The 22,240-nt window shown below is 39.2% G+C and overlaps 1 protein-coding gene across 4 annotated transcripts in view; it reads right to left on the bottom strand.

Moving 5' to 3' along the window:
* LOC107098281 (E3 ubiquitin-protein ligase RNF220-like) overlaps positions 1-22,240 on the bottom strand; it is a 44,171-nt gene that overhangs the window by 8,547 nt on the left and 13,384 nt on the right. For 2 of the 4 annotated variants that reach the window (XM_015395862.1, XM_015395864.1), the window contains 6 exons: positions 20,171-20,295; positions 17,075-17,204; positions 9,198-9,390; positions 9,067-9,122; positions 8,815-8,926; positions 1,738-1,849 (listed from right to left, as the gene is read on the bottom strand). In XM_015395862.1, coding sequence (XP_015251348.1) covers positions 1,738-1,849; positions 8,815-8,926; positions 9,067-9,122; positions 9,198-9,390; positions 17,075-17,204; positions 20,171-20,295 — 728 coding nt within the window. The remainder of the gene's footprint in view (positions 1-1,737; positions 1,850-8,814; positions 8,927-9,066; positions 9,123-9,197; positions 9,391-17,074; positions 17,205-20,170; positions 20,296-22,240) is intronic. The other 2 variants (XM_015395863.1, XM_015395865.1) reach the window with 1 other exon arrangement.

Genomic DNA, 22,240 nt, shown 5'->3' with positions numbered 1-22,240 from the left:
CGGCCATGTTATGTCTAGTTAGGTTAAATAACACAAGCCTGCTTTAAACTTCCCCACAGCCTCACTTCATGTGCACCACACTTCAAATCTTTTTTAGCAAAAGCCATTTCAAAGTCATGGACCTTTTCTTTCCAATTGTGCAGCAGTATGTGCTGGTATACCCAACAGAATCCTAATGACGCTTCAAATTGTAATCCAACAAAAGGGGGAGTTTAATGGTTTCAAAGCATAATATTTCAAGATCTGTAATTTTTTGCTTTGCTTTCCTACAAAATTACATCTTTTTTCAAATGGCAGTTAATTTTAACAATATGTGGTCCAGAAAAAGCAAAGAATAACCAAACTTTCCAACATGACCAGTAGATGGGGATAGACATCCACTGTAGCTGCTGTACTGAAGAGCCAAGCTGCCCATAAGCCAAGGATGGAGAAAAATTTGCCAACATGGTGGCAGCAGGACTAAGTCACTTTAAAATAACTACGAAAAAAAAAAAAAAAATGAAGGAAAAGTTATAAGTCATAAAGTTAATTATTCAGTGAGAAGCTGTCTTTATGTAGGGAACTCCTTACTGCTTAATAATCTACTCTGATCACTAAGCCAACTCTGCATTTTTTTGTATTTCTGTATAAACTTTGAGGCTCAGAGAAAACCTGCAGCTCCTATTCAATCTGCCCGTCCCTGGCAATAAGTACGGCTAATCTGATGACTTTTAATTTCAGACAAAGTGACAGGACAGGACGGAGACAACCTTAAGACAGACAGAGACAGATTAGAAGAAGGGGTGTGTACACATATTTGCGTTTCTTTCTGGGCCCCGGAGTGTGAGAGAGATAAGGGACAGTGACAGATGAGTGGTGAAGAGCTGCGTGTCCACGGGGCAGTGAGTGATCGATCGCTGTGCCTTGCCCTCCGTGTCACCTCAGGCACTAAGTGACCTTTAGGAAGCGCAGGCGTTGGTAATTACCCATTTTACACACACACACAGGAACAGAATGCCAATGCTGAAGTCTCTACAAGCTTGAAGGATGACAGGATGGGTACTTGACATAAAGTGGGGGGCACAAACACTGATCACAGGATGTAACCTCGTGTGGGAGGGCTCTGATAAACATGAATATTCTCCTCCTTTGGAATGATATGGTCACTCAGAGATCTAATTTTTCTGAGCAGTGAATCTCATTAGCTGTCAAAGAAAACTGCAAACTGCACAGCACATTTTCAATAATAACTCTGTTAATATGAAGAACTGGCACATGGATTTGGTAGCAAAGCATTTATTTGCATAAGAAAACAATTACATCCTCTTCGGCCATGCAAGCCCTTATCCAACATAACAAAAGTTGCACAACACTCAAGCGTAATGCTGCTCATAGCATGCACATGGGGGCAGAACAAGCAGGCAGCAGGCGAGATACAGTGAAACTGAAGATTTCTTTAATATCAACATGTAGAAAGGTCGGAAATTTTAGGAAGAAAATAATATATAGAAAAAAAAAGCACCTCTTGCCTCAGTGAGAGAAAAATTTTTTTGCTGGTCTTATTAAAAAGGATCAATTGGATTCAGGCCTGGACTTTAACTAGGCCATTCCACCATATGAATCAGCTTTGGTCTGTCTGTTTCTATGCTGAGGGTCACTCCTCTACAACGTATAAAGAGAAAATACTCTTGGAAGATCTCCAAGCTGAGGCATGATGTGCTGCCTGATGAACAGCTTTTTCCAGGAGTTTATACTCACCATGCAGATAAGACACTTGTACCGGTCTCCTCGCAGGATCTGCTTCTCCAGCTCCCGGATTCGGGCCTTCAGAGCCTCCATAGTGGTAGCTGTGGACTCTTCCTCTGTCACCCTAGAGCACAGAAAAAAAGATTAGAAACATGAGAAATATTAAGCCACTGCATAGCTATAAAGAGAACTCTCCTAAGGTTAACCTAAAAACAACATCCTATTTGCTCCTCATATTTGTTCAGCTTGACATTTAAGTAAAATCTGAACTGATTATTTCTACATTAGACATATTTTATGTTGGTATAAGTAAGCATTTACCTCAGTTATTTATTGATGACTCAAAACCCCTTATCTCCGTGGTTTTAATATTTTCCCCACATTCATTTATACAAGTCAGATATATTCCCTGCCTTTAATATTATTATTATTATATATTTGGTGGAGCTTTACATCCTTTCTCTTCCTCCTCTTGCCATCCTTTACTCCCTCCAGTTGCCTTTTTTTCCCCACTGCCTATAAGGAGACTCTGACTAATGTGTAGCATGATGCCAGAAAATGTGCATTTAACACTGTTCAACAGCATATGAAGCAGCCATAACTAAATCAATACCAACCACAAACGTTGATGATAATTCGGTGCAGCGAGTCGAGAGCACACGGCGAGATGTTTATTACAGCCATCCATTCGCTCTCGGCCGAGATGCACTGGGTGTGTTTGTGTGTTACGTGGAGTGTGTGTGTGTTTATGGTGATGTGGTCATTTTGCAGCCTGATAGCTTGGTGATCTATGGTATTGATCTGGCAGGGGAAGGACAAGCAGAGAGAAGGAAGGGACAGTAAACGCAAGCAGTAAGTAGCTCTGTGTGATATGGCTCCATTTCCACCGTCCGCACACGAAACAAAGACCACAGGAAATATAACGCTGGATAACTTTCTCATTTTCCTTTCTAAGTGTGACACCAATCGTTTCAGGCCATTTATACTTCAATATATACACTATAAAATCTAGTTTATGATACCAAAGTAGCCTAAAATGTTTAAAAGTTTTTTTTAAACTAAAAAGTTAACTTATGATGCAAAGCCACTTTGAAAAAGATGTTATAGAAAGAGTTGAAATGACCGGCGTATCAAGAGAAAGTTTTTTTTAAATGTTAACTTTCACCACCAGTTTCTGTACACTGCTGTTCAGCTGGATTAAGGAAATCTCTTCTATTATTTATCACTAATAGAGACTAGATAAATCCAAATTTAATGCTGCAATCTGACATGTCAGATATTCTTACTCTTGGCGAACATATTCACTTATTGTGATGTATGGGGATTTTTGTTCTCTGTATTATGATCCATCCCCTTGGGGAGCAGTGGGCTGCCATTGTGTGGCGCCTGGAGAGCAATCAGAGATAAGGGTTTTTCCTCAGGAACCCAGAGGGCAGGCTGAGGGGATCAAACCGGGTACTTCCAACCTTCTAACCACCATGCCAACACTCCCCAGGAAACAGTGTCACCAGTCTACTATTTGTCCAGTGAGCTGATTTGGATAAAAATTGGATCACTTTCTACATTTTTATTCTTTATTTTACCAAAATATGCATTTCAATTGTTTTTTTCATTTTAGCAGATTTTCAAAACTACAGCGCATTTCAATAACTGCTTCCAATTTCACTCCAAAATAAAAGTCTTAAAGTTATATTTAGGGTCAGTCGGAAAAAGCACACCATTAAAATAAGAGCCTTAATTTTTTTTTTTATTATTTTTTTTTTTATTATTTTTTTTTTTATGGTGACACTTAGCTAAAAAAGGGATTTGACAGACAATTCATTTGGTTTAAAGGTTTGGGTACTGTAGTAATTTGGGTTTCATGCTCTTTGGAATCCTGCAGCGTCCCCAGTCTTAAACACTGAAAAGTAGTGAAGAATAACAAAATAAAACAAAACCATATTCAATTTAAAGCTTGTTTCTTTCATATAATTTGATGACTTTTAGCAGGGAACTCAGGCTTTCTTCAAGTCAGATGTCAACCACAAGTCCAGCATTAAGTTCTGTTTTTTTTTTTCTAAAGCTGTATGCAGAGCAGAGACCTCCTCCTCCCTGTAAACCCATCATCGTCCTATGTCTATAAAGACCCAGCCTGATGTGCCACCAACGTGCCCTATAAACTGCCATACCCTCTCCTCTTAATAGTGTCTAGCTTGTAAAAAGCCATTTAGCCTTGATTAGCCTGCCAGCAAATAAAACAGCCTCAGATTCAGGACAAAGCTGGACTGTAACTGTCCCTTAACAGTTCTATTAAGTTTCTTTGCAGCTTTGCCGCCAACTAAGCTGTCGAGGGATATCTTCCATTTTCTTGAGATGTTTGTAAAAAATCGGAAAAACTGTTTTCATTTTCATTTCATATTGCTCTTTTTTTCACTTTTAATCTCCCTTATACATATTTATTAAGCACACTTCAGTAGTACAGATTGCTTTGTGTTCCACCAATGTTAACACATTCATCTTCCTTTGGCAGGATGGGAGCTTCTAAGTGAAAGTAGAAAAAGCTATGAAAAACAGTCCTTAGGCCTCACATACAAAAAAGTTGGAGAGAAAGTAATACAACTTAATCGGGCCAAGCAATAAAAAGACAGCTCTCTGAGGCTGAAAGGTTACCTCTGCAATACTAAGAGCCACATGTAAAAATCCTTCAATCCTTTGTTATTTCACGGACTTAAACCAGCTCAGGGTCGTTTAGCTTTTAGCCAAAATAGGAAAACTCATATCCCTTTGGGAAACAGGTTGGGCAAGCACAATTTGGATTAACCTAAAATGTAAAATAGTTCAATAACAGAGAAGAGTCATAAGTGGTCTGAACTGGTCTTCTTCCAGTGGGATAGAAGGTTTTATTTCAAGAGGGTGTTAATGAAGACATCCTGATATATTTAAGGTGCTTTATCCCCATAAGGATGAATTCATACAGTAAATACACCTGCCCTACTCTCTCATACCTACATATGCATATGTAGGGAATGTGAATATACAGAGCTTTTTTTAATTCCTGTATAATATCTTGCAGTTTTAATCTCAATTTAAACAACACACCCAATAATTCATGGCACACCTGTAGAGGATGTAAGAAGTTTAAATATGTCATGGATATAAAGTGCATTAAAAGAAAAATCTAATTACCCTAAGATAGCTTAGGGTATTGTTTCTTTTTTTTTTTTAGTGGTAGACTTGTGTTCCGGTAATCCCACATCGGCGTGCCACATTTCTTAAACGTTAGTTGAACTTCTTGGGGAGGGTGTGTAACTTTCCCTCAGAAATCTTCCTCGTAGGAAAAAGCAAGTGAGAAAGCCAAGCAGAGACAGATAGATGGCTCTGCTTCTCCTCTATTTAGCGCTCTGTTCCCAGCGTCTGTGGGGCTATTTCTCATTTCATTAGCGTGGGTGTATGTGTGTGTAGCGGGAGATCTCCACCATCCATCTCAATCAGCTCAATGTCTTCATCTGCTGTCTATCTACATTTTGGTCTCACTCAGCTTCCGCCTCAGCACCGGAACATACAGCTGATAAAATTTAACACAAATTAATTTGAAATCCTCTCCGGGTAAGCATTTCGCCCTTAAATAAATCCATCAAGTATGTGCTGCTGTAAAACCCTTTAGAGCATAATTCTTTGCATCACCCTGTTAGCCCAGGCCTTAACTACACTGAGACACTATGATAAAACATTTAAGTCACTATTGATTTCCCCTGTCTTTCCCCCTGTGTGAGTGTGGGCAGCAAAAGTTAAGAGATGGGGGATTTAGGGGAACCTTGTAAATAGCTGAGAAGAATTGAGACAGAGGACAGGAGGGGATGGAGGAGAGAAACCAGACAGGGATGGGAAGAAAGATGCACCACACTGTAAAATACGGCAAGGAAAGGACGGCGAAACACAGAGATGACGACTGGGCAGTATGTGTGTGTGTGTTTCTGTGTGTGTGTGTAAGGGGGTGGTGAGGTGCATGGTAGAAATCTAGCTTCATCACTTCCAAATTGAGGACAGATTCAATTATTTGCAGAAACCACATGGAAATCACTCCGCATTGTTCCAGCTGGAGCTCCAAATTTGGCAGCAATCGCATTGGCGGCATTGGAGGGGCCATTTATCTTGGAGAGGGAAGAGCGTCTCAGGCGATGTATGCGTATATGTATGTGTGTGTGTCAGAGGGAGAGAGAGAGAGAGGGAGAACTCATTTATCTTGCAGGGGAATGAGCAGGGGAACGAGGACGCCCCGGGAGGCGACCAGATCATTACCCATCTGGGATCAGAGACAGAGAGAGATTTCACTAACGCTACCTTGTGGAAAGCCACACACACACATACACACACACACACACACAATGTATCAATGTAACAAAAGGAGACAAATCTCATTTTCATTTGAGGATGGAAGGGCACAGAAGCTCCACAAATACGTGCATTTATAGCAAGCTAGGAGGAGTGAGGCAGGGAATTGTTCCAGCCAGGCACCTGACTGCTTGTTCCAATGCAATCATTCGGTATCTAGTTGGCCTCACCCTAAATGGATACTTAGATTAAAGCATGTTCTGCTCCAGGTGCCTGCTAAAGCCTCAAGAAGAACATCATGTGGTAACACACCAATATCTGTTCCATGAAAATGACAAAAAAAACCAAGAAGAAAAAGTGGAAAAGAACAGAAAAGACCCAAAGCAAGTAAGTTCTAATCATAATAATTAGAAATCTTTTCAAAATAGTGGGAACTCTTAACATTTACACACATTTTTCAACCCATCGTCTATATTTGATAGCATTATGCAGTTTAGGAACGTAACTAATTTGCTATTCCGTTAGTATGACATACAGATATTCCTTTACTTAGTAAATTCTATCAAGGCTTTTAAATTCAACCATTCTTTTAGTCATTGAATGAACCGAACCTAAGAGCTACCACATGGCACTTAATACTGAAAGTTAGATCAATTTAGTACCAGTAAGGAGACACTGAAGCACAAGATGAACTGGTCTTTTTAATGACATGTTTAAGGGTCTACAGTTCAGCCAGACATAGAAAAGTAAAACTAGAGCTAAACGCTCAGCAGTGAATAGGAAGACTGAATGCTATACAACAAAGTGGCTTTGTTTCATTGGTATGAGTTGTCCACCTCTAGATGTTCTGGGACATGCTGGATTTAGAAATGTTTGCAATGATTGGGAAATCTCCTCTCATTTAAGGAATGCACACAGAGATTGACATTTATGCTAACTGGTCTAACCTGTTCTTTTTTTTTTATTATTTTCATTAGCAGGAGCAAGAAGTACAGATAATATCTCCAGTGCACAAATCAATTTCCACTTCACAGATGCTAAAGTGGAACTATCCTTTGTATAAAATCTTTTCTCTTCTAATTGCTTAATTAAACTTACTGTAGACCACCAGCTCGATGCACCAAAAGGTCAATGTGGTATTTTTCAAGCATCCATGCAGGCATGCAAAATAACACTCTGTGCATGTGTGTCATTTTAACTCATCATACTGGTAACCAAACAAATCTGCATACCGCAACAGGCCAAACGGCATCAACAGCATTTCTTAGTAGATGTGGCTCTTTAAATCCTTTACAGCGGCTCCTAGTACTGCTGTTCAATTATTTAAAACTAAGCAGTTTTTTTGTACTAGTTTTAATAAAAGCAGATTTCTAGCAGTTGTTCTATGTGGTTTTGGTTCATTATCTGCATAGAAACCCCATTGCCATTATCCAGGAACGTGGAATTTCCCATCCACTTAAATTAACTGATTTATTTTAATCATATCAATAGACAGCGTGGATGTTCAACTAAAATAATAAAACAAAATAGTTTGACTTAGATCCTGGATGCATTCACATAAAGCAAATTAATAAAATATGTTAAAACATATTAGAGCAGGACCTAAACATTATGTGACATTCAAAAAACCAGAGGCAGGTGCTCTGTAGAGGTTTGTTGGATCTGCTAATTTGAAGCTAAAACCCCAACATAAAATAAAAACACACCTCTAGTTCTTCAATTTAGCTTATAAACATGTTCTATATGCAGCTTTACCACCTTTAGAATGAATCACAGGGTAACTGCTTGCTCACTGTAACCAACAGGGAACAAATGGATCGTTTCACCTAACAAACACTCACTCTGCTCTGACAGAGGAGTTTCTAATCAATACATCTCAAGCGGCTCAGTTTATCCACCAATTATCCAATCTGCTGATATTTAATATGGAGAATGTGCACAGCCAGAGTGCTGATTAATTCATTTAAATAATCTATTGGATTGAACTGCCTACATGACTGAAGGGGAAGATGTTAGTTATAGCTGTTTTACAATGACTTAAATGCTAACAGCTGAGTGGACAAAGTCCCTTACATTTTTTTAAAGTTACTACTGCCAAAATACTCATTTGGGTTTTAGGTAACATATCAACACAAAATACAAAAATGTGCATCTATTAGCTGTCCACATGTAGCATATGATATATGGCCATGCTTCTTTAGCTTGCTCTCAGCCAGATAGGAGGGACATCATCTTTGAACAGAAACTTCCAGTAGTTTCCACTGGTTTGCTGAAGGCTTTAGGTCTGGACTTTGGCTTCATTTTTCTTGGATTTAAAGTGCATCTTTAGATTCGGGGGCGTCTCTATTTTGGGTTATTTTCAAGCCCGACTCAAGTTTAAACTGTTTCCTTCCAGGATTCCCCCTTTGAAATTTTAATTGTGGAAGATGTAAAATTATATATTTTTTTTTTTTGCCAAACACTGCATTTTGTACATTTGTCCTTATTTCCCATATTTAGTTTGTCCCCTGTCCCGCTTGAGACAATGCAAAAATAAGACTGACAAAATTGACAAAACCTTCAACCAACTGTTTATCTTTTACATCCCTATCAAATAAGTTCCACCAGTGTATTTTATATTAAAATATAAGACAATTAGCCTAATATTGGAATAAATAAATATTGCTGTATGAGGTATGTTAATATAAAGAGGAATTCACAGAGGCTAGCCTTCACATTTTAATTTTCACCAACTGCTTTCCCATTAGTTGCCATGTTCAATCATCTAGTTTCACCTACTTCTCAATTTCGCTGTTTTTACAGGTTCGTGGAGCATTCGAAGAAGAAGAGGATGATGATGGAGTGCTGGGCTCTGTCTTGCTGCTCTCCCCATTGCTCGTTGAAGGCATCTCTGTAATCATAAAGAAGGTAAAAGTTCATTGGGAACTCTTGTTTTACAGCAGATTTGCAAGATCTTCTCATTTTCAAGATTTGCCATCTTCTGGTCTCCTCTGCAGCATGAATAGTACCATTAGTTTTTGCTTTTCTTACCATCGTTTGCCCATTTGGAGAACTCTGGCGTTATTCTGTTGGAAGGCATCCCGCCGCTGCAACAGTAGGACAACCATCAGCATTTACAGCAAAGCAAACTGTATACCTTTTTTGAGGATTTTAGTTCATACTTGAGCACAGCTCCTCGTAGCGCTTCCCTCTCCCGGGCTTCCCCTTGATCCTCGCCGGCACCAGAGCAGGGGATAATGTCGGCCTCGGTGTACTGTGCCTTTCCGTACTCCAACGTATCGTCTCCGTCCACGTCAAGGTCAGCATCGCTATCTGCCGCGCTCTCCTTGATGCTGCATGTCGCAAATCCAGTTCCTGGGAAGAGGGAAATGTTTTTCTTAGGAAAATTATGTCTTTTACCAGTGGTACACATGGAAAAGTGGACCATTATCCTAGAACACTCTTAAGCCTTCTTGGGCCTTCGCTAAATATTCATCTGGATGATTCAACTCGACATTACTCACAGAACAAAAACTATAAATCTGAAAAAAAAAAAAAAAAAACAATTACAAGCTTAATAGTTTGATAGAATTTCTTTTTTTTGAGCTCTTTAACTCATGAGAGGGAAACAATTTCTTTAAACGCTCAACATAAACAACTTCTACCTTAATGTAGCCAGAGATGACCCAACTTTCTGAAACGCCATTAGCTTATGTTAAACTGAGCTCCTCTGCAAATCAACCAGGTGACAGATGAGGTAAAAAAAAAAAAAAGAAGAAAAAAAGTAAGATGCAGTCAGAGAGATGGTGTGAAGTGATGAATTCTGATGTGTTCAGAGAAACAGAGAGAGGAAGGTTGTGTGTTTGTTTGAATGGCACCTTTATAAGCCTAGCGATGAACGCTCAGACAAACCCTTACCGCTGCCTCACTGCTCCCTTCAGCTCTACTTAACCACCAAGTTGGCTCTGTGTGTCCATCACTTCCAGGTGTCTCTTCCATGTTTGTTTAAGACTGTCTGTCCCTCTGTCACTTAGGTCCATCTCTCCAACGCTCCCAAGCTGTGTTTGTGGACGCGTGACTATGAGCCTATCAACCTGTCACTTAAACTGCGTCAATCTGCAGCACAAAGGTAGTTGGTAGTTTGAGGGGGGTCGAATGTGGGTATTACTCCCGACTTACTATGTGTGAGTTGCGACTGAGGCAGTCTGTGTGTGAGTCAGCCAGTGACAGACCTGACAGCCATCTTATTTACACCTATTCCAATTTCTACAAGCTCTCAGGTGGACGAGTGGGCTGCCTACGAGTGTCTGGGGTGGGGGGAGGACCAGACAGAGCTGACACCCGTCTTGTTCAACCTGCCTGTCTCTGTGTGTGAGTCTCCAGACTAGACTTGCTTTCCTTGAACAGTTGCTATCGGTAAACAACTGGGGTCTTCGTAGGCGAGCAAGAGTCCAAAGGCAACTTCAACTCTGATGGTAGGTGTGTAGCTAAATTTGTTTGTGTCTCTTTCTTTAAGGTTTTGATCCATAATTTCCATCTAATAGCTAAAAGGTTCCTCTAAATTGGGTCGATCTATAATGGTTTCTTAGAAAAAGGAAAAGTTAAATTTGCCTTGAAAGCTTCCCAACCAACAAGGCATCTATAATTAACCATAAAAAGAAATCTTTCCAGACATTTGTAACTGTCTTGTTAAATACGATGCTGCTCTGTAATTTGAGTACTTGCACTTATACTGTAAGCTGAATCCTCCTGAGCAGATGTGGGTGAATACACACACTGAGTCGGTTCGTGTGGCCTGTTTGCTCTGTGTGTGTGATCCCTGTTCTTCTATCTGTTCCTCTAAGCAGTCTTGGCAGGCCAATCTAATCTGGCCAGGGAAAGGTCAGCCACACTCTAACTGCCTTTCACTCACATTATGTATCAACACCCCCACCTCTTTCTTTACCTTTCTTTTTTCTTAATTCTCTCTTCCTTCCCTTATTTCCACCTTTTTTTTATCAAATCATTTAATAGCCCATTATATTTTTAAACATCTTTCATTTATTGGTTGATAAATTTATTAAGAGATTAATTTAACTTTTCTTTGCCCTAGATTATCTTTTTTCTTCCTATTTTCTATAGTATTTAGTATAGCTGTTCCTATCCCGATAATATTTTTAATATTTCTAACACGACATCAACATTGCAGCTTGAGTATTCAAATACAGATATTGACCCCATACAATAGCAACTCAAATTGCATACTTCTACTACTCATGTAGTAGTGTGAACTGTTAGAAAACACTTTATAACGTTATATTACTCAGACAGAGATCAACAATAGGTATGAGAATTGATCTATACATTATTAAGCCATGTAGGGGTGGGCACCCAGAATTGATCGAAACAGATTTTAACCCTATAATTCTCCTGGAATTGTTCACAATCTTTATTTTCCATGATATTTCTATTTTCGATCAGTCCGCCAAACAGAAACAAAAGCTGCCTAATATCGGCAAAGAAGAATCCACAGAATCTTGACGGTGTTCAACCAACTGTTAGGCTGTGGCATTCGAACACACAGCTTTAAATTAAATAAAAAAGTGATCAGTCAGCTACCTGTGACACCAGGATTATATTAAGCAAAAGAAGGCAAACGGCGAACATAATTAAACACCACCTAACTTATCTTTGACCTACTGCTACAGGGTTGTAAGGTAAGGTAAGGTAAGTTTCCTAAGGGAATTTGTTTCTCCTTCAAATTCCTAGCGCACCTTCTGCAGGGAGAGTTGAGCCTTTTTTATGCCTTCTTCTTCTTCTTACTTTCCATGTCAACAGACACCTGCCTCTTTTCCTAGGCGTTCTGGATAAAATAAAAAGCACTTTAATCTCAATCGGAGTTATAAATAATTTCAAGAGTGACTTCGATTGTCTATTTTGTTTTATTTGGATCTGTTTTATATGACAAAGCGTGATTGTTCCTTCCCCCACATATGTGAAATATCACTACTTTTCTGTCAGAATCAGATAAATAAATAATAAAATTATCTTATAAGGCATATGTATCACAATAATCAGACACCTGATATGTTTAAAGGCATTTAAATTAGGTTTTAAATAATAAAGCTTTTAATAAAAATTAAATCTGTGAAAAAGAATCTTAAGGTTTTACAATATAGATAAGTAGAGTTTGTAGGTTGTATTAATATGCTAGTGAAAGGAACTATGTGTTAATTTATAGTAACATTTAGAAAAATGTAGATTTTCAAATAATTGAGCTCAAAGGACGCATTTATAATTTAAGATTACAGGCCTGAGTTTTCCACCTCCTCATTGAACCCTGGCTAACAGGCCTAAGCCTGCTACTACCCTGCAACATCTTCCTGGAGCCTCGGCTAACAAGTCTGTTTCCTCACACTGATCCCCCAAAGTTTCTGGTAATCCTTTTAAATGTCGACATTTTCCAGTGGAACAATTACATACTCCAGGCGTTAGATCATAGGAAACCTCCTCGGCCAGACATGATAGAACTATATTTTCTTCAAATAAGCTGCTGATTTTGTTTCACAGCCTCTTGTAATTCTTTATAATCTTTCGATTCACAACAAAGAAATTCCTTCCGTCCACTTTTGACAGCTCTTTACTCTAAGGAGATGATCCTGCAGTTTCAAACAATTATAGGCTTATGTCAAATTTGTGTGCCTTGTCAAAAATCTTGGAATCTATTCTCTGTGAGCAACTAAAAGAGTTCCTATACTCAAACGAACTTCTCTCACAGTTTTAATCAGGCTTCAGGGAAAAATCACAGTACTATCACCACTTTTACTTAAGTGCTTAATGAAATGCTTGCTGGTCTTGATAAAAAGCGTCACTGTACTTATCTTAACAAAAATCTTTATCCAAGTCAATAGTTCCCATGAATCTTTTCTCCTACATGGCAGTCCTTGGTCCATCTCATGATCACAGCCACATTCCTACAATCTTGCTGAATGTTTACCTTGATTATTACACATTTCCTCCTCTCTTTTCTAAGGCTAATAAAAGCATTAAAAAGAGACCCTTAATTTACAAATATGTCAGCACAACATGGCTACAAGCACAGATCTGAACAGGCAGGATCAAAGGCCTCATCAGGCCAACCGGCAGCATGGCTCAGCCAATCCAGTGACCTCTGTTACATCTTGTTTCCATAGCAATTATCCGGACCCCCTAAGAGGCTGAGAGGAGGCATGTCAAAGGTGATCGCACTATCTTTCTGCCATTTACAGGTCACAGGCAGAGAGGGAGCCAGACACAAAGACATGAGACGGCCATCTTTGAAGTTCAGGTACAAAGCAGAGATTCTTCTTCTTCTCAATCCTTCTGGCCCATCTCAACCTGCAGTAATCCCCCTCCTCTCCTCATTGGTCTCTCAGGACAGCCTGATATCAAACCTCAGGATCTGTCTGCTGCTTCCCTTTAAGAATGTATCTGGGCTGTTTTGGCTCACATTTAGTTGTTAAAAAGGTGAACAAAAAAGGAAAACTTTAACTTTTAGTATATTTTGTATTTTTTATTAACAGAACCTATCCAGAACTAGTAGTGATCAACTGAGGTGGCTCTCAAACCTATTACTGTTTTAAGTTATTTTTAAAGATCTCAGGTTTCAAAGCAGCTTTAAGATTAATTGTTTTTCTATGGCTCAAAATTAAACGAATTATCAGAAAGTTTGAGACTGATCCATGTTGGTGGCAATCATCAGGATCTTTATTAACCACACAAGCTATCAAAGTGGTCAAACACATCCAGAATTAAAATGTAGCACAAAGGGAAATGTTGTTTTACTGTTGGAGCAATCAAATAAAATGATTATAGAGTGAAACCTTATTTTAGATTAGATTAATTCAGCTTATATTTCTAAAATACAATTTGGTTTGGGTTTTTTTCATTTCTGAAAGGAAATGAAATAAATCAAAGATTTTTCAGGCGAACTGCAATAAGGTCAAACATCCTCGTTGGGACCTTTTACTTTACCCCAAATCTATCAAGCATCAGGTTCCAGAGTCCGTCATCGGCTGAACCCTGCAGGTCGTCACCTCTGCTGAAAGAAGCTTTATGTTCCAAGTTAACACGGCCATTTTCTTGTATTTCCAGTCTACTGGAATCCTTTTATAGACTTGCATTACTATAAGCATTAGTTCTTAAAGGTATCCCTTCACAAATATTGATTAGGGATGCACGATATTGGGATTTCGGCCGATATCCGATATGCCGATATTTTAAAACTCATGTAGCCGATAACCGATATCGATACCGATGTTAAAGCTGGACAAAAATAATTAGTCATTGAAAATAGCAGTTTTGTTATCCATTTCTGACACAAATAATATACTCAAATATATTTTCATATGCTGATATCAAATTGATTTTAAAAAACGCGGTATCGATCTATTTTACTTTCAAAATCTCGTGAAATTTCATCGTTCTGTTAAAAACTCTCGTGATATTTAGCAAATTCTTGTGAGATTTTGTTAGTAAAATAGATCGATACCGCGTCAATATATCAACATATAAAAATATGGCAAAATTTTGTGAATTTTCGGCGTATTTCGTAGCATAACGATGACATATAGCAATATTTCATTAGTAAAAGAGATTGATATGGTGTTTTTAAATGGCAATATATCAGCATATGAAGATATTGTGATATTTTAATGTATCAATATTTTAACTTATAATAGTTTTTAAGTCTGTAAAAAAAAGGAAGAAGAAGTAGTTTTTTTTTTTTTTTTTTAGACTTTAGAAACTTAGAAGCTGATCAAATATCAGGTTAAATATCGGTGGGGTGGCCGATGTCCGATATTCAGTTTTAAGGCCGATACAGATAGGGGGCCGATTATATCGTGCATCCCTAATATTTATATAATAAAATTATCCTCATCATAATTTTTTCACCTCACTTTAACCAAACAAGATAAAAACAAATGCAATAAAACTAGAACATTAAATTTAAGACAAAAACTTAATGTTTGGAAATCAGTGCTGACCTTGGGTACCATCATAGCTTCATTTAAATCTGCCCCCTACTCTGAAACTTTTTTAAAGTGTCCTCAATACTGAGAAAAGTTACAGATCACTTTGCAGCTTATAGAACCATACTACCAGACAGATAAATAAGGCTCTCTATCTGAGCTATATGGCTTCTTTCAACCCTCCTAAGCTGGTGTGAGACGCAGGGAAGTCTTCACTCACACACACTTGAATCATAAACTGATCTTGTTCGATTTTCTTCACCCCCCTTCTTCTGTCTTTCTTCCATGTGCTCTCAAAGGGAGGGAAGGATGGTGGTGCTTCACAGAGGGATAGGCCTTCTCTTCATCTTGCCAGCTGAGGAGACCCCACCCCACCCCCCGACGTCTCTATATCCGTTTAGCCGGTCACAAGCTCCAGAGAGCCTGCTGGATGCAGCTGTGTGTTAGAACCACTGAGGAGCTTTCAAGACAAATCCACCTTCTGAGCCTTCTGCCAGGATGGAAGATTGAGCGTGTGTGCGTGCGTGTGTGTAAGCACGTTTCAAGTTGCTCTCCCCAGGCCACCTCAGTTATCTGCGTCACATCATAAGGTTCCCTATTAGAGCGCGGCAGAAGGGTCCAGGCTGTGGCTGCTCGTTTTAACAATGTGAAAGGCAGACAGACGGATGGAGGGAGCGCCTGGGAGATAGATGAAGAGGGGCTGAATCCACCTCACGCCCTAAGTGCCTCACTTTGTGGTGTTTTAGTTGAGACTTTAGCATTGATCTGCCTTGTCTCCACTTGGCAAGCAGAGGAGAAAGGGAGGCAGGTGAGGCTCAGCGTGTGTGTTTAACAACAGATCGAATGTAGAGAGGAGCACATGAAAGCTGAGCTCGCTGCTCCGTCTGTCCACATCATCCGACTTCACTCCAATCCCTCTATTTCACACTTAAATGATTACAATAAGTTTAAACAGTGACCATTAAGTGGAAATGTTGACCATTGGGTATACATCACGCCAAAGGAAGTTTAATGATCCAGTTTACAGAGCTAAGTTCTTTGAAGACCAATTTTGGAAAGACCTATTTAATGCATGTATAATAATAAATTCCAGGTCGATTTATTTATTGTTTTTGCAGCTTATGCTGGACTTCTAATAGTACTGCAACACACCTCTTTTCAAAACAAATGAATCTCTGGTTTAGAAATCTAATTTCCTTTTTTTTTCTTGAAAGATTTAAGGAAAATAAATCCTAAAACACTTTGCATACAGCAAAATAAAGATAATGTACATTAAAAAAAAAACAAATTAGCTAGGCAGAGGCTATCCGGTATTATGCCATAGTATTGTGAAATTAACTTATATTGATAATTAGATTTGTTTTAAAGCAACTAAATAACATTTAAGAAGGTTTATAATAACTGTCTGCCAAATAAAAACAGATATAACTTTTTGAAGGCAAAAGTGGAAAGAAAACAAAGAATTTATGTAATTTCCAGAAACTTAACATTAACGGAGGCCCATAGTGAGCAAAGTGCTTCAACATAGGTTATGCTGTGTCCCTGAGCCGCTGCTGCTGTGCTCCCCAATGACCAGCTCTCCTATCCGGCTCCATAATTGCATTTCTGGGCACACACACGAAGCGCTGACCAGCAGGTCAATTGCCCAGCTAAATGTGTTTTCCTTCCTTTCGCACGGAGGGTTGTGTGGGGTTCAGCCAAAGCCGAGTCGGGCTGACCCCAGGCCAGCCTGCGCTGCAGCTAAACCACAAGTACCATTACCGCTCGCTGGTCATATTCGACACCGGACTCAGAGAGCTAACGGGGCTCACATTGGACAGCAGCGCGGTGAATGATGGATGAGCAGGGAAACAGAGGAGGAGGCGACAGAAGAGGGAGGAGGAGAGAACAAACTGCTGGGACTGACTGTGACGTCTGAGGTCAGTCAGTCATCCCAAAGTACAACATCAGACACCTATACCATCAGATACCCCCCCAAAACACACAACCTTGTTCCATCAGTGGGGAACACTACCAACAATTAGATGAGATGATGATAAAGATGGGAGAAAAGATTTTTTTTTTTTTACCTCTGAAGCCTCCCTCCAGTAAAGCTGTGGCTCGGATCCTCTTTTGCCCCGCCCATTCATACTCATCGAAGCCCCGCCCGTTTTCTCCATCCATGTCTGCAGAGTCTTCATCGGCCAAAGCTCCCTCACGCTGGTAAGCAAAACACACAAACAAGAAAGGATTTTTTTTTCTCCAAACAGATTTAGCAGAAGATAACTGCCTAACTCTACATTCCTTCACCATAAATGCGAACCATGACTCTGAAACCCATACATGCTTTACTTTTTCTTTACCGCAATGAGGCTTCACCACTTCTACTCTACTCAAGTACAAGATTTAAAGCTGGCCTATTTTTTCTCATCTTAAGCTCTAACTCTATACAGTTACACTAAATATTAACCCAGCCTTTAAGTGTACATGTAGACATTGATCTGCTGCAAAATGCAAAAATTTAACAGACATCTATATACAGACATCAAAATTATACCACTTTAATATATTCCATTCAAGTAAAATACAGTATTTCAGGAGAATCATCATTAAAGGATTTAATATACAATGCTTTGCAAAAGTATTCATACCCTTTTAAGGCCTTCACCTTGTGACAGATTAAAAACACAAGTTTTATTCAATTGAATAACTGTTCATCACTGAATCACTGTGAAATGGAAGGACGGTTGTGTATGTTTTTGATTCCCGCTATATAAATATATGAATGTTTGTATTCACTCTTTAATCTGATAAAAATTCTGAATAATAAACTCCCTTTAAAAGTCACTTTGTTAGTGAGTAATAGAGATGCACCGATCTGATACCTGGATCGGATATCTGCTCCAATCCGATATCAGTGATTAGATATCGGATATAGGCGAGCCAATCCAGAGCACTCTACATGGGACTAGGGCTGCAACTAACGATCAATTTGCTAATCCATTAATGTGTCGATTCTTTTTTTGATTAATAATCGGATAGCAAAAGGATAGCTTAAAGAACACTTTTTTTGCAGAATTAAACCAGGTGAAACAAAAAATTTCCACTTCAGGAGCTCTGGGTAGATCGTATTGATGGACATATTTGAAATATTTTTTTCTTTTTGCAATTTTGGTATAATTACAGCTCTAAGTGGGTCACTCTGTCAGCTAAAGGCACATTTTAGAGACTCTATAACCAGTTAACGATTAATTAATTACTTAATTCATTGACGATTATTTAAATAACCAATTAATCACAATTAATCAAATTAATTGTTCATCCCTACTAGGGGTGTAAATAATAATCGTTTTGTATCGATGCATCGATCCAACAGCCGACGATCCGATGCATCGACACGTCCAAAGAGTATCGATTCATGTTTTTTTTTTTGTCTGCCGGTCTATTTTTATCCATTTGCTCCTGGGCGTAATTCTCCCTCCCGTGCTGAGGTGTCGCTAAACCTATTTTGCCCTCCTACCTCGCCTCCTGGTTATACTCCTGCAGCAGTGTGTCACAGTGAGCTTGACACAGACAGTTTTTATTTATGCCCAATGTTGAAACGTGGTCTGTTCTACACGCTGTGGGTCTAGATACGGCCGAGGCGGGGAGGCATTGGGGGCGAGTTTAGTCTGACAATGGAGTGACATGAGGGCCAATAAGAGCGGAGATCCAGGTAGAAAAAGGGTCTCAGCGTTCTCGCGCACATCGCTCTTCTAGTGGGTCAAACTTCATGAGTTGTTTTCCGCAATTTCGGCCAGAAAAACAAAACAAGCCGACCTCCTGTCTGCAGTCAGCTACAATTTGGGAGAGGTGCAGCGGAGTGTCTGAGGAGGGGGCGGGGACGTTGACACTCTGGAGCAGAGGTATTGCATTGCACTGATTTTGTGCAGTATTTTTTGATGCAAAGCCTTTCAGAATCTATAACGCAGGGGCATTATGGAGTACAACTTTTCTACTTCTGTTTTTTGCAGTTTTTTTCTCAAATAAAATGCATAACAATATTACAGCTTTCAGTGATAAATTTCAAATTTGAAACATTGTCTAGCCTGTAAGGTGAAAAGAGTATCGAAAATAAACGAATCGTTGGGTCAGAAAATCGATACTGAATCGAATCACCATAATGGGTGTTATTTACACCCCTAATCCCTATGTGGAACTGATCTTTTTTCTTTTGCTGCTTAGTTTTTAATAAATAATACATAAGTAAATTTACTTTTGTGTACATTTTCTTATCTTTTAAAAAAATGTTTATGTCAAGACTAAAGCCTTCCCACATGAAAAGATATATGGTAAATCCATTTAACAGTTGAATCAGATCAGTATCAGATATTGGCCAATGCTCTCTGCCCAGGTATCGTATCCGATTGGAACGGAAAAACTGGATCAGTGCATCTCTAGAAAATAAGAGTCAATTTGTGTGTAAATCCGACTGGATTTTAGACACTTTTTAATGACTGAGGGGCAACAATATGACAAAGAAGCTTATATTTCATGTTGAATTCCATCCGTTAATATATATTAGAGAGATCAGCACCTCTAATCGAAACAAAAACTTTTGCAAGGCAGTGTACGCTAGCCTCCCTTTACTGTTACACAACATAGAAAAAACATCAGCTTAGAACACTTGCAAAAGTAAAGTCGCTAATGGATCTAAGTCATGCCGGAGAAGAAGAGAGATTAGTACATCTGTGTAGTTTGACAGCTAGCGATTGGTGACATGAGATAGAGAAGGAGTTCATCAGAAGCAATGATTTATCCCAGATCTACTCTAAAAAGAGATGACAGCTGTGATGTATAGCAGGGACAGGTGAGGAGAAACCCATTGTGGGAGCTACTTCTAGATTCCTGTTTGACATACCAAGGGTCACATGGGATAACTGTAGATGAGAGCTGGCTGGTTTAAAAGCACACCATTCTGAATGAAAACAGCGTGAATATTCCAGTATTTATTTAGCTTTATGTTCAAATAATTCGCAGTTAATCCAATATGACGATCCAGTGACTCTTTTGGTTTGTTTTTACAGTTGAGGATGAATGGGACTGTTGAGAATCTACAGGAAGTAGAGAGGTGAGTGGGAAAAGAAGGGAAGACACAGGCCGTCCAGGTGGCGGTAGGCGGGGTTCTAGGGCCGGGATTGTACTACCTGGATCAGGCATTGTTCCACATGTCTACTCATCTCCTCCTCGCTCCCAGCCAATGGGGCGCTGCACAGCGGACATACCTGCCCACCCTCCTCAGGCTTCCTCCTCTTCATCTTGCCTATACGAGCTGGAGAAGGACGACAACAGAGAAAAAAAACACATATAAATAAAGATATTTCTCTTTGGAAAAGGCCTAAATCTCAACATGCCACCTTCAGGAAGATGTTCTGCGTGACACAGTCTGACGTGACAGTCTCAACCCCTTCATTTTTCTCTACATCAGTGCCTTTGCTCTGTTCCTTTTGTTTCTCCCTTCTTCCCCTCGCCTCCCTCCTGTCATGGCATACCCTTAGCCCCCCCTCGCCCATCCACCCACACATTTAATTAGAAATTTAACAGGGCCGAACAGCCGTCATTGAACCCTGAGTCTCTGTCGTTTTTTCTTAACTGCAAATGGCGCACGGGGACATTAATTTTTAGCTGGCTGGGAAAGCAGAAGAGGCCAAGAGAGAGTGGAAACAGAGAGGGAGGAGAAGAAGAGGAGGACATAAGGCAGCATGCCATAACTGCGGGGCAAGAATATGGAGGGAACGATGGAAGAAGGGGCTTTCACGCCATTTCTCTCTCTGACACTAATCGAGAGCATCCCCGTTTAAAGAGGGTAAAAGGCTGCTAATTATGAACGGCAAAAATTTAAACACCCTATGCGGACACATGATGCTAATCAAAACTGTGCCTTTGCAAAACAACTTTTTGTTTGACATTAAAAGATAAAGCCAAAAACATTTAAGTCTTTTATTGGGATTTCCTGCGATAAACCAACACAATGCAGCAGATAACATAATATTTAACCTAAGGAATATCTTTCAGTTCATCCCCAAAGAAATCTGAAGTGTGGTTAGCATTGATGCTAGGCAGCCCTGCGATAAACAACTGTTTACAGTCTTACCAGCATTTAACATTTTAATTATTTTTCTTTTTTTGTCAACCTCAGTCACAGACTGGATGGAGAACATGACAATCAAATATAAACTGGATTTAGGTCCAGACTTTGACCAGTAATTTGTAATCTACAGAATTCCACTGCAGCTCCTGCTGTATATTTAGCGTTGATGTTCTGTTGAAAGCCCAATTCCTCTCTTTATCACACATTATGCAAGAATTCAGTTTTGGTCTCACCTTTTCAAAGCACCCCTTTTCCCTTTGTTTTTGCCAATTCCCCTAAATTGCAGATGAGACTCTTCATGACTGTCTTTTAATGATTTATTTGTGCTAAACAAAAAGCTAGATCAACAGACTACCATCTTCGTGAACCTTGGAAGCTTCTCCAGAGGTAAAACTTTTGTGATTCGTGTTCTCCTTACCGCCATCCTGTCAGTATTTGGACAGGTACCTTTGCACTTGGCCCACACTTCTTCCATTTTCAGATAATGGACTTAACACAGATTTCATAAGCTAACTTTGCCTTAAATTTCTCAATCTGTATCTGTGACTATATTTTGGAACAGGACTAATGAAATTAAGCGAAGATGAACTGTGTTAACTACTTAATTAACATCCAACATTGTACTGATGTTTATTTTGGGGTATCAGACTGAAGGAGAGAAAATACAAAAGCAGGCCACACTTTTCAGATTTTTATTTGTTAAAAGCTTTAGAAGACATGTCAGTTTTCCTTAATTATTAGACACTTTGTGTTGGTTTAGCTCACATAATGAGTAAACAAACTCAGGATAGTGGATTTAACTTGACAAAATGTTCACATTTTAAGCAGTATGGAGATTTCTTAGGGCATTTTTCAAGAACCCCACTTACTGAAACCACACACTTAAATCACTTTTTCATTTTATTTGCAACTGCTAAAGTGTAAAGTGCTTTTTTTTTGTTAAAAAAAGCTTGTTTTCAGATTAAAAAAAATTGTATACATTATGTAACTGGTAGAACAGATTAAGCAATGAAAAAAGGAAATCATCCACAACCTGTTATGACATCAAAACATAAACAACACTAAATATGACAGTAAAACTCAAAGTGCTCATTTGTTATCTCAGTCACAACTCAGTCCATTTATT

Source organism: Cyprinodon variegatus, unplaced genomic scaffold (genome assembly GCF_000732505.1).
Source record: "Cyprinodon variegatus isolate N-32 unplaced genomic scaffold, C_variegatus-1.0 Scaffold765, whole genome shotgun sequence".
In the NCBI taxonomy this organism is placed as follows: Eukaryota; Metazoa; Chordata; class Actinopteri; order Cyprinodontiformes; family Cyprinodontidae; genus Cyprinodon; species Cyprinodon variegatus.
The sequence above is the reverse complement of the archived record's forward strand: the minus strand, read 5'-3'. Positions and strand labels throughout refer to the sequence as shown.